Source organism: Petromyzon marinus, unplaced genomic scaffold, assembly GCF_048934315.1.
Source record: "Petromyzon marinus isolate PM22_M1 ecotype Great Lakes invasive population unplaced genomic scaffold, UKy_Petmar_22M1.pri1.0 PM_Scaffold_454, whole genome shotgun sequence".
Taxonomy (NCBI): Eukaryota; Metazoa; Chordata; class Hyperoartia; order Petromyzontiformes; family Petromyzontidae; genus Petromyzon; species Petromyzon marinus.
The window spans coordinates 65,001-76,153 of record NW_027423451.1 but is presented as its reverse complement, the minus strand read 5'-3'; the positions used below and the strand labels follow the sequence as shown (position 1 = coordinate 76,153).

The 11,153-nt window shown below is 68.3% G+C and overlaps 1 protein-coding gene across 1 annotated transcript in view; it reads left to right on the top strand.

Annotated features, from left to right (window-relative positions):
* The first annotated feature begins 1,415 nt into the window (after positions 1–1,415).
* The window catches only part of LOC142923365 (uncharacterized), a 55,841-nt gene continuing 46,103 nt past the window's right edge, over positions 1,416–11,153 (top strand). Inside the window, exons 1-2 of the mRNA XM_076064453.1 lie at positions 1,416–1,478; positions 2,227–2,586. Of these exons, the coding sequence (XP_075920568.1) occupies positions 1,416–1,478; positions 2,227–2,586 (423 nt within the window). The remainder of the gene's footprint in view (positions 1,479–2,226; positions 2,587–11,153) is intronic.

The window sequence follows — 11,153 nt, the reverse complement described above, 5'->3', positions numbered from 1 at the left end:
CCCACTCAACCATCACCACTCACTCACTCACTCACCACTCACCCCACTCACCCACTCACTCACTCACTCACCCACTCACCCACTCACTCACTCACCCACTCAGTCACTCACTCACTCACTCGCTCACCCACTCACTCACCCACTCAACCACTCACCACTCACTCACTCGCTCACTCGCTCACTCGCTCACCCACTCACTCACCCACTCACTAACTCACTCACTCACCCGCTCACTCACTCACCCGCTCCAGTCACTCACCCACTCACCCTCTCACTCACTCACTCACCCACTCACTCACTCACCCACTCACTCACTCACTGACTCACTCACTCACCACCCACCCACCCACCCACCCACCCACCCACTCACTCACCCACTCAACCACTCACCCACTCACCCACTCACCCCCACTCACTCACCCACTCAACCACTCACTCACCCACTCAACCACTCACCACGCACTCACCACGCACTCACTCACTCGCTCGCTAACTCACTCACTCACTGACTCACTCACCCACTCTCCCACTCACTGACTCACTCACCCACTCCCACTCACCCACTCACTCACCCACCCACTCACCCACTCACCACTCACTCACTCACTCGCTCACTCGCTCACTCACCACTCACTGACTCACTCACCCACTCTCCCACTCACCCACTCACTCATTCACTCGCTCACTCACTCAGTCACTCACTCACCCACCCACTCACTCACTCACCCGCTCCAGTCACTCACCCACTCACTGACTCACTCACCCACACACTCACTCACTCACACACTCACCCACTAACTCACTCACTCGCTCGCTCACTCACTCACTCACTTGGTTGCTCACTCACCACTCACTCACCACTCTCTCACCCACTCACCCACCCACTCACCCACCCACTCACTCACTCACTCACCCACTCACTCAACTCACCCACCCACCCGCTCACTCACCCACTCACCCACCCACTCACTCACCCACCCACCCACTCACCCACCCACTCACCCAGCCGCTCACTCACTCACCCACTCACCCACCCACTCACTCACCCACCCACCCACTCACCCACTCACTCACTCACTCACCCACTCACACACCCACTGACTCACTCACTCCCCACCCACTCACTCACTCACCACTCACCCACTCACCCACTCACCACTCACTCACTCACCTACCCACCCACCCACCCACCCACTCACCCACCCACCCACCCACTCACTCTCTCACTCACCCACTCACTCACTTACCCACCCACTCACTCACTTACCCACTCACTCACCCACCCACCCACCCCCCCACCCCCCCACCCACCCACCCACCCACCCACCCACCCCCCCACCCACTCACCCCCCCACCACTCACCCACCCACCCTCCCCACTGTGCCAGGAGAGTGGTGTTGGCCTACAGAGTGGTGATGAGTCCCAGGGAGAGGCTGAAGCTCTGCGGGCCGAAGCCGAAGCACTGCAACAAGCCCTCCGTGACATCGCTCAGGTGGGGGGGTGGGGGGTGGTGGGGGGTGGTGGGGGGTGGTGGGGGGGTGGGGGTAGGTGTGGGCTCCAACTTTGCTCCCCCCCCCACTCTACTCATCCTCATCATACTGCTGCACCACCTCCACCACCGCCAACAACACCACCACCATCACCACCACCACCATCACCACCACCACCACCATCACCACCACCACCACCACCTTCACCACCACCACCACCATCACCACCATCACCACCACCACCACCACCTTCACCACCACCACCTCCACCACCACCTTCACCACCACCACCATCACCACCACCACCATCACCACCCTCACCACCTCCACCACCACCACCACCATCACCACCACCACCACCTCCACCACCACCACCACCCTTCACCACCACCATCACCACCACCACCACCACCCTCACCACCACCACCTCCACCACCACCACCCTCAACCTCACCACCACCACCACCTTCACCACCACCACCATCACCACCACCATCACCACCACCACCTTCACCACCACCACCACCATCACCACCATCACCACCTCCACCACCACCACCACCTTCACCACCACCACCACCACCACCATCATCACCACCACCACCACCTCCACCACCACCACCACCTTCACCACCACCACCACCATCACCATCACCACCACCACCACCACCTTCACCACCACCACCACCTCCCCCACCACCACCACCTCCCCACCACCACCACCACCACCACGCAGGCTGTCCTCCTGGACACGGCCGACGTCCTCACCGCGTCTGACCGAGTCACCTCCGCCGGTGTCACCGCCGCCGATGCCTCTCTGGACTCGGCCCTCTTCAGCCGCTCGTCCTTCTCCTCGCCACCGCCACCGCCCGGCACCACCGGCACCACCGGCACCGCCGGCCACCACCGGCAGCACCGCGGCGGCTTCGCCGGGACGCCGGGCGGCTTGCCGGCGTTCCTGCTTCTGGCTCGCCGGTCTCCCTCGCCGCCATCGGCGGCGGTGCGGGCGAGGGCACGCTCACTGTCGCCCACGGTGGCCGACTCGGCCTTCTGTGCCGTGAGGACTGGCCTCTACAAGAGGCAGATGCAGGTCCAGGTGGGTGGGTTTGGCGGTGGTGTGTGGTGGGGGTGGGGTGAGAGGGTGGGTGGGTGGGTTGGTTGGTTGGTGGGTTGGTGAGAGGGTGGGTGGGTGAGAGGGTGAGAGGGTGGGTGGGTGGATGAGTGCGTGGGTGAGTGGGTGAGTGGGTGGGTGGGTGGGTGAGTGAGTGAGAGGGTGAGAGGGTGAGTGAGTGGGTGGGTGGGTGAGTGGGTGGGTGAGTGAGAGGGTGGGTGGGTGGGTGAGTGAGTGGGTGGGTGGGTGAGTGAGTGAGAGGGTGAGAGGGTGAGTGAGTGGGTGGGTGGGTGAGTGGGTGGGTGGGTGGGTGGGTGGGTGAGAGGGTGGGTAGGTGAGTTGGTGAGAGGGTGGGTGGGTGAGAGGGTGGGTGTGTGAGTGAGTGAGTGGGTGGGTGGGTGGGTGAGTGGGTGAGTGAGAGGGTGAGTGAGTGGGTGGGTGAATGAGTGGGTGAATGAGAGGGTGAGTGAGAGGGTGAGTGAGTGAGTGAGAGGGTGGGTGGGTGAGTGGGTGGTGGGTGAGTGAGTGGGTGCGTGAGTGAGAGGGTGGGTGGGTGGGTGGGTGAGTGGGTGGGTGAGTGAGAGGGTGGGTGGGTGGGTGAGTGGGTGGGTGGGTGAGTGAGTGGGTGGGTGAGTGAGAGGGTGGGTGGGTGGGTGGGTGAGTGGGTGGGTGAGTGAGTGGGTGGGTGGGGTGGGTGAGTGGGTGGGTGGGTGAGTGAGTGGGTGGGTGAGTGAGAGGTGGGTGGGTGGGTGGGTGAGTGAGTGGGTGGGTGGGTGGGTGGGTGGAGGGTGGGTGAGTGGGTGGGTGGGTGGGGTGGGAGGGTGGGTGAGAGGGTGAGTGAGAGATGGGTGAGAGGATGGGTGAGTGCGTGAGTGAGTGAGCGAGCGAGCGGGCGAACGAGCGAGCGGGCGAGGGGTGAGTGGCCAGGCGACCGACCAACCGACCGACCCACTGCACGGGCAGACTTAAACCCACCACGCTCACCGCTCCCCTCTCACCGCTCCCTCTCACCGCTCCCTCTCACCGCTCCCTCTCACCGCTCCCTCTCACCGCTCACCCGCTCACCGCCCCCTCTCACCGCTCCCTCTCACCGCTCCCTCTCACCGCTCCCTCTCACCGCTCCCTCTCACCGCTCCCTCTCACCGCTCCCTCTCACCGCTCCCTCTCACCGCTCCCTCTCACCGCTCCCTCTCACCGCTCCCTTCTCACCGCTCCCTCTCACCGCTCCCTCTCACCGCCCTCCTCACCGCTCCCTCTCACCGCCCCTCTCACCGCTCCCCTCTCACCGCTCCTCTCACCGCCCCTCTCACCGCTCCCTCTCACCGCTCCCTCTCACCGCTCCCTTTCACCGCTCCCTCTCACCGCCCCTCTCACCGCTCCCTCTCACCGCTCCCTCTCACCGCTCCCTCTCACCGCTCCTCTCACCGCTCCCTCTCACCGCTCCCTCTCACCGCTCCCTCTCACCGCCCCCTCTCACCGCTCCCTCTCACCGCTCCCTCTCACCGCCTCCCTCTCACCGCTCCCTCTCACCGCCCCCCTCTCACCCGCCCCCTCTCACCGCTCCCTCTCACCGCCCCCTCTCACCGCTCCCTCTCACCGCTCCCTCTCACCGCCCCCTCTCACCGCCCCCTCTCACCGCTCCCTCTCACCGCCCCCTCTCACCGCTCCCTCTCACCGCTCCCTCTCACCGCTCCCTCTCACCGCCCCCTCTCACCGCTCCCTCTCACCGCCCCCTCTCACCGCCCCCTCTCACCGCTCCCTCTCACCGCTCCCTCTCACCGCTCCCTCTCACCGCTCCCTCTCACCGCTCCCTCTCACCGCCCCCTCTCACCGCCCCCTCTCACCGCTCCCTCTCACCGCTCCCTCTCACCGCTCGCTCTCACCGCTCCCTCTCACCGCTCCCTCTCACCTGCTCCCTCTCACCGCTCCCTCTCACCGCTCCCTCTCACCGCTCCCTCTCACCGCTCCCTCTCACCGCTCCCTCTCACCGCTCCCTCTCACCGCTCCCCTCTCACCGCTCCCTCTCACCGCTCCCTCTCACCGCTCCCCTCTCACCGCTCCCTCTCACCGCTCCCTCTCCCTCCCCCTCTCCCCTCTCCCGCTCCCTCTCCACCGCCCCCTCTCACGCTCCCTCTCACCGCTCCCTCTCACCGCTCCCTCTCACCGCTCCCTCTCACCGCTCTCTCTCACCGCTCCCTCTCACCGCTCCCTCTCACCGCTCCCTCTCACCGCTCCCTCTCACCGCCCCCTCTCACCGCTCCCTCCTCACCGCTCCCTCTCACCGCTCCCTTTCACCGCTCCCTCTCACCGCTCCCTCTCACCGCTCCCTCTCACCGCTCCCTCTCACCGCTCCCTCTCACCGCTCCTCTCACCGCTCCCTCTCACCGCCCTCTCACGCTCCCTCTCACCGCCTCCCTCTCACCGCGCCCTCTCACCGCTCCCTCTCACCGCTCCCTCTCACCGCTCCCTCTCACCGCTCCCTCTCACCGCCCCCTCTCACCGCCCCTCTCACCGCTCCCTCTCACCGCCCCCTCTCACCGCTCCCTCTCCCCGCTCCCTCTCACCGCCCCCTCTCACCGCCCCCTCTCACCGCTCCCTCTCACCGCCCCCTCTCACCGCTCCCTCTCACCGCTCCCTCTCACCGCTCCCTCTCACCGCCCCCTCTCACCGCTCCCTCTCACCGCCCCCTCTCACCGCTCCCTCTCACCGCTCCCTCTCACCGCTCCCTCTCACCGCGCTCCCTCTCACCGCTCCCTCTCACCGCTTCCCTCTCACCGCCCCCTCTCACCGCTCCCTCTCACCGCTCCCTCTCACCGCTCCCTCTCACCGCTCCCTCTCACCGCTCCCTCTCACCGCTCCCTCTCACCGCCCCTCTCACCGCTCCCTCTCACGCCTCCTCTCACCGCTCCCTCTCACCGCTCCCTCCACCGCTCCCTCTCACCGCTCCCTCTCACCCGCTCCCTCTCCCGCTCCTCTCACCGCTCCCTCTCACCGCTCCCTCTCACCGCTCCCTCTCACCGCTCCCTCTCACCCGCCACCGCCCCCTCTCACCGCTCCCTCTCACCTCTCACCGCTCCCTCTCACCGCTCCCCTCTCACGCTCCCTTCACCGCTCCCTCTCACCGCTCCTTCACCGCTCCCTCTCACCGCTCCCTCTCACCGCTCCCTCTCACCGCTCCCTCTCACCGCCCCCTCTCACCGCTCCCTCTCACCGCTCCCTCTCACCGCTCCCTCTCACCGCTCCCTCTCACCGCTCCCTCTCACCGCTCCCTCTCACCGCCCCCTCTCTCACCGCTCCCTCTCACCGCTCCCTCTCACCGCTCCCTCTCACCGCTCCCTCCCACCGCTCCCTCTCACCGCCCCCTCTCACCGCTCCCTCTCACCGCTCCCTCTCACCGCTCCCTCTCACCGCTCCCTCTCACCGCTCCCTCTCACCGCTCCTCTCACCGCCTCCCTCTCACCGCTCCCTCTCACCGCTCCCTCTCACCGCTCCCTCTCACCGCTCCCTCTCACCGCCCCCTCTCACCCCCCTCTCACCGCTCCCTCTCACCGCTCCCCTCTCACCGCTCCCTCTCACCGCTCCCTCTCACCGCTCCCTCTCACCGCTCCCTCTCACCGCTCCCTCTCACCGCTCCCTCTCACCGCTCCCTCTCACCGCTCCCTCTCACCGGCCCCCTCTCACCGCTCCCTCTCACGCCCCTCTCACCGCTCCCTCTCACCGCTCCCTCTCACCGCTCCCCTCTCACCGCTCCCCTCTCACCCCTCCTCTCACCGCCCCCTCCACCGCCCCCTCTCACCGCTCCCTCTCACCGCTCCCTCTCACCGCTCCCTCTCACCGCTCCCTCTCACCGCCCCTCTCACCGCTCCCTCTCACCGCCCCCTCTCACCGCTCCCTCTCACCGCTCCCTCTCACCGCTCCCTCTCACCGCTCCCCTCTCACCGCTCCCTCTCACCGCTCCCTCTCACCGCTCCCTCTCACCGCTCCCTCTCACCGCTCCCTCTCACCGCTCCCTCTCACCGCTCCCTCTCACCGCCCCCTCTCACCGCTCCCACTCACCGCTCCCTCTCACCGCTCCCTCTCACCGCCCCCTCTCACCGCCCCCTCTCACCGCTCCCTCTCACCGCTCCCTCTCACCGCCCCCTCTCACCGCCCCCTCTCACCGCTCCCTCTCACCGCTCCCTCTCACCGCTCCCTCTCACCGCTCCCTCTCACCGCCCCTCTCACCGCCCCCTCTCACCGCTCCCTCTCACCGCTCCCTCTCACCGCTCCCTCTCACCGCCCCCTCTCACCGCTCCCTCTCACCGCTCCCTCTCACCGCTCCCTCTCACCGCTCCCTCTCACCGCTCCCTCTCACCGCTCCCTCTCACCGCTCCCCTCTCACCGCTCCCTCTCACCGCTCCCTCTCACCGCTCCCTCTCACCGCTCCCTCTCACCGCTCCCTCTCACCGCTCCCTCTCACCGCTCCCTCTCACCGCTCCCTCTCACTGCCCCCTCTCACCGCCCCCTCTCACCGCTCCCTCTCACCGCCCCCTCTCACCGCCCCCTCTCACCGCTCCCTCTCACCGCTCCCTCTCACCGCTCCCTCTCACCGCTCCCTCTCACCGCTCCCTCTCACCGCTCCCCTCTCACCGCTCCCTCTCACCGCTCCCTCTCACCGCTCCCTCTCACCGCTCCCTCTCACCGCTCCCTCTCACCGCTCCCTCTCACCGCTCCCTCTCACCGCCCCCTCTCACCGCTCCCTCTCACCGCTCCCTCTCACCGCTCCCTCTCACCGCTCCCTCTCACCGCTCCCTCTCATCGCTCCCTCTCACCGCTCCCTCTCACCGCTCACCTCTCACCGCTCCCTCTCACCACTCCCTCTCACCGCTCCCTCTCACCGCTCCCTCTCACTGCCCCCCTCTCACCGCTCCCTCTCACCGCTCCCTCTCACCGCTCCCTCTCACCGCTCCCTCTCACCGCCCCCTCTCACCGCTCCCTCTCACCGCTCCCTCTCACCGCCCCCTCTCACCGCCCCCTCTCACCGCCCCCTCTCACGCTCCCTCTCACCGCTCCCTCTCACCGCTCCCTCTCACCGCTCCCTCTCACCGCTCCCTCTCACCGCTCCCCTCTCACCGCTCCCTCTCACCGCTCCCTCTCACCGCTCCCTCTCACCGCTCCCTCTCACCGCTCCCTCTCACCGCTCCCTCTCACCGCCCCTCTCACCGCTCCTCTCACCGCTCCCTCTCACCGCCCCCTCTCACCGCCCCCTCTCACCGCCCCCCTCTCACCGCTCCTCTCACCGCTCCCTCTCACCGCTCCCTCTCACCGCCCCCTCTCACCGCTCCCTCTCACCGCTCCCTCTCACCGCTCCCTCTCACCGCTCCCTCTCACCGCTCCCTCTCACCGCTCCCTCTCACCGCTCCCTCTCACCGCCCCCTCTCACCGCTCCCTCTCACCGCTCCCCTCTCACCGCTCCCTCTCACCGCTCCCTCTCACCGCTCCCTCTCACCGCTCACCGCTCACCGCTCCCTCTCACCGCTCCCTCTCACCGCCCCCTCTCACCGCTCCCTCTCACCGCTCCCTCTCACCGCTCCCTCTCACCGCCCCCTCTCACCGCTCCCTCTCACCGCTCCCTCTCACCGCCCCTTCTCACCGCTCCCTCTCACCGCCCCCTCTCACCGCTCCCTCTCACCGCTCCCCTCTCACCGCTCCCTCTCACCGCTCCCTCTCACCGCTCCCTCTCACCGCTCCCTCTCACCGCTCCCTCTCACCGCTCCCTCTCACCGCTCCCTCTCACCGCTCCCTCTCACCGCTCCCTCTCACCGCTCCCTCTCACCGCTCCCTCTCACCCGCTCCCTCTCACCGCTCCCTCTCACCGCCCCCTCTCACCGCTCCCTCTCACCGCTCCCTCTCACCGCCTCCCTCTCACCGCTCCCTCTCACCGCCCCCTCTCACCGCTCCCTCTCACCGCTCCCTCTCACCGCTCCCTCTCACCGCTCCCTCCCCACCGCTCCCTCCCCACCGCTCCCTCTCACCGCTCCCTCTCACCGCTCCCTCTCACCGCTCACCGCTCACCGCTCCCTCTCACCGCTCCCTCTCACCGCCCCCTCTCACCGCTCCCCTCTCACCGCTCCCTCTCACCGCTCCCTCTCACCGCTCCCTCTCACCGCTCCCTCTCACCGCTCCCTCTCACCGCTCACCACCCCCTCTCACCGCTCCCTCTCACCGCTCCCTCTCACCGCTCCCTCTCACCGCTCCCTCTCACCGCCCCCTCTCACCCGCTCCCTCTCACCGCTCCCTTTCACCGCTCCCTCTCACCCGCTCCTCTCACCGCTCCCTCTCACCGCTCCCTCTCACCGCCCCCTCTCACCGCTCCCTCTCACCGCTCCCTCTCACCGCCCCCTCTCACCGCTCCCTCTCACCGCTCCCCTCTCACCGCTCCCTCTCACCGCTCCCTCTCACCGCTCCCTCTCACCGCTCACCGCTCACCGCTCCCTCTCACCGCTCCCTCTCACCGCCCCCTCTCACCGCTCCCTCTCACCGCTCCCTCTCACCGCTCCCTCTCACCGCCCCCTCTCACCGCTCCCTCTCACCGCTCCCTCTCACCGCCCCTTCTCACCGCTCCCTCTCACCGCCCCCTCTCACCGCTCCCTCTCACCGCTCCCTCTCACCGCTCCCTCTCACCGCTTCCCTCTCACCGCTCCCTCTCACCGCTCCCTCTCACGCTCCCTCTCACCGCTCCCTCTCACCGCTCCCTCTCACCGCTCCCTCTCACCGCTCCCTCTCACCGCTCCCTCTCACCGCTCCCTCTCACCGCTCCCTCTCACCGCTCCCTCTCACCGCCCCCTCTCACCGCTCCCTCTCACCGCTCCCTCTCACCGCTCCCTCTCACCGCTCCCTCTCACCGCCCCCTCTCACCGCTCCCTCTCACCGCTCCCTCTCACCGCTCCCTCTCACCGCTCCCTCCCCACCGCTCCCTCCCCACCGCTCCCTCTCACCGCTCCCTCTCACCGCTCCCTCTCACCGCTCACCGCTCACCGCTCCCTCTCACCGCTCCCTCTCACCGCCCCCTCTCACCGCTCCCCTCTCACCGCTCCCTCTCACCGCTCCCTCTCACCGCTCCCTCTCACCGCCCCCTCTCACCGCTCCCTCTCACCGCTCCCTCTCACCGCTCCCTCTCACCGCTCCCTCTCACCGCTCCCTCTCACCGCTCCCTCTCACCGCTCCTCTCACCGCTCCCTCTCACCGCTCCCTCTCACCGCTCCCTCTCACCGCCCCCTTCCACCGCCCCCTCTCACCGCTCCCTCTCACCGCCCCCTCTCACCGCCCCCTCTCACCGCTCCCTCTCACCGCTCCCTCTCACCGCTCACCGCTCACCGCTCCCTCTCACCGCTCCCTCTCACCGCTCCCTCTCACCGCTCCCTCTCACCGCTCCCTCTCACCGCTCCCTCTCACCGCTCCCTCTCACCGCTCCCTCTCACCGCTCCCTCTCACCGCTCCCTCTCACCGCTCCCTCTCACCGCTCCCTCTCACCGCTCACCACCCCCTCTCACCGCTCCCTCTCACCGCTCCCTCTCACCGCTCCCTCTCACCGCTCCCCTCTCACCGCTCCCTCTCACCGCTCCCTCTCACCGCCCCCTCTCACCGCTCCCTCTCACCGCTCACCGCTCACCGCTCCCTCTCACCGCTCCCTCTCACCGCTCCCTCTCACCGCTCCCTCTCACCGCTCCCTCTCACCGCTCCCCTCTCACCGCTCCCTCTCACCGCTCCCTCTCACCGGCTCCCTCTCACCGCTCCCTCTCACCGCTCACCGCTCACCGCCCCCTCTCACCGCTCCCTCTCACCGCTCCCTCTCACCGCCCCCTCTCACCGCTCCCTCTCACCGCTCCCTCTCACCGCTCACCGCTCACCGCTCCCTCTCACCGCTCCCTCTCACCGCTCCCTCTCACCGCTCACCGCTCCCTCTCACCGCTCCCTCTCACCGCTCCCTCTCACCGCTCCCTCTCACCGCTCCCTCTCACCGCTCCCTCTCACCGCTCCCTCTCACCGCTCCCTCTCACCGCTCCCTCTCACGGCTCCCTCTCACCGCTCCCTCTCACCGCCCCCTCTCACCGCCCCCTCTCACCGCTCCCTCTCACCGCTCCCTCTCACCGCTCCCTCTCACCGCTCCCTCTCACCGCCCCCTCTCACCGCTCCCTCTCACCGCCCCCTCTCACCGCTCCCCTCTCACCGCTCCCTCTCACCGCTCCCTCTCACCGCTCCCTCTCACCGCTCCCTCTCACCGCTCCCTCTCACCGCTCACCGCTCACCGCCCCCTCTCACCGCTCCCTCTCACCGCTCCCTCTCACCGCTCCTTCTCACCGCTCACCGCTCCCTCTCACCGCTCCCTCTCACCGCTCCCTCTCACCGCTCCCTCTCACCGCTCCCTCTCACCGCTCACCGCTCCCTCTCACCGCTCACCGCTCCCTCTCACCGCTCCCCTCTCACCGCTCCCTCTCACCGCTCCCTCTCACCGCTCCCTCTCACCGCTCCCTCTCACCGCTCCCTCTCACCGCTCCCTCTCACCGCTCCCT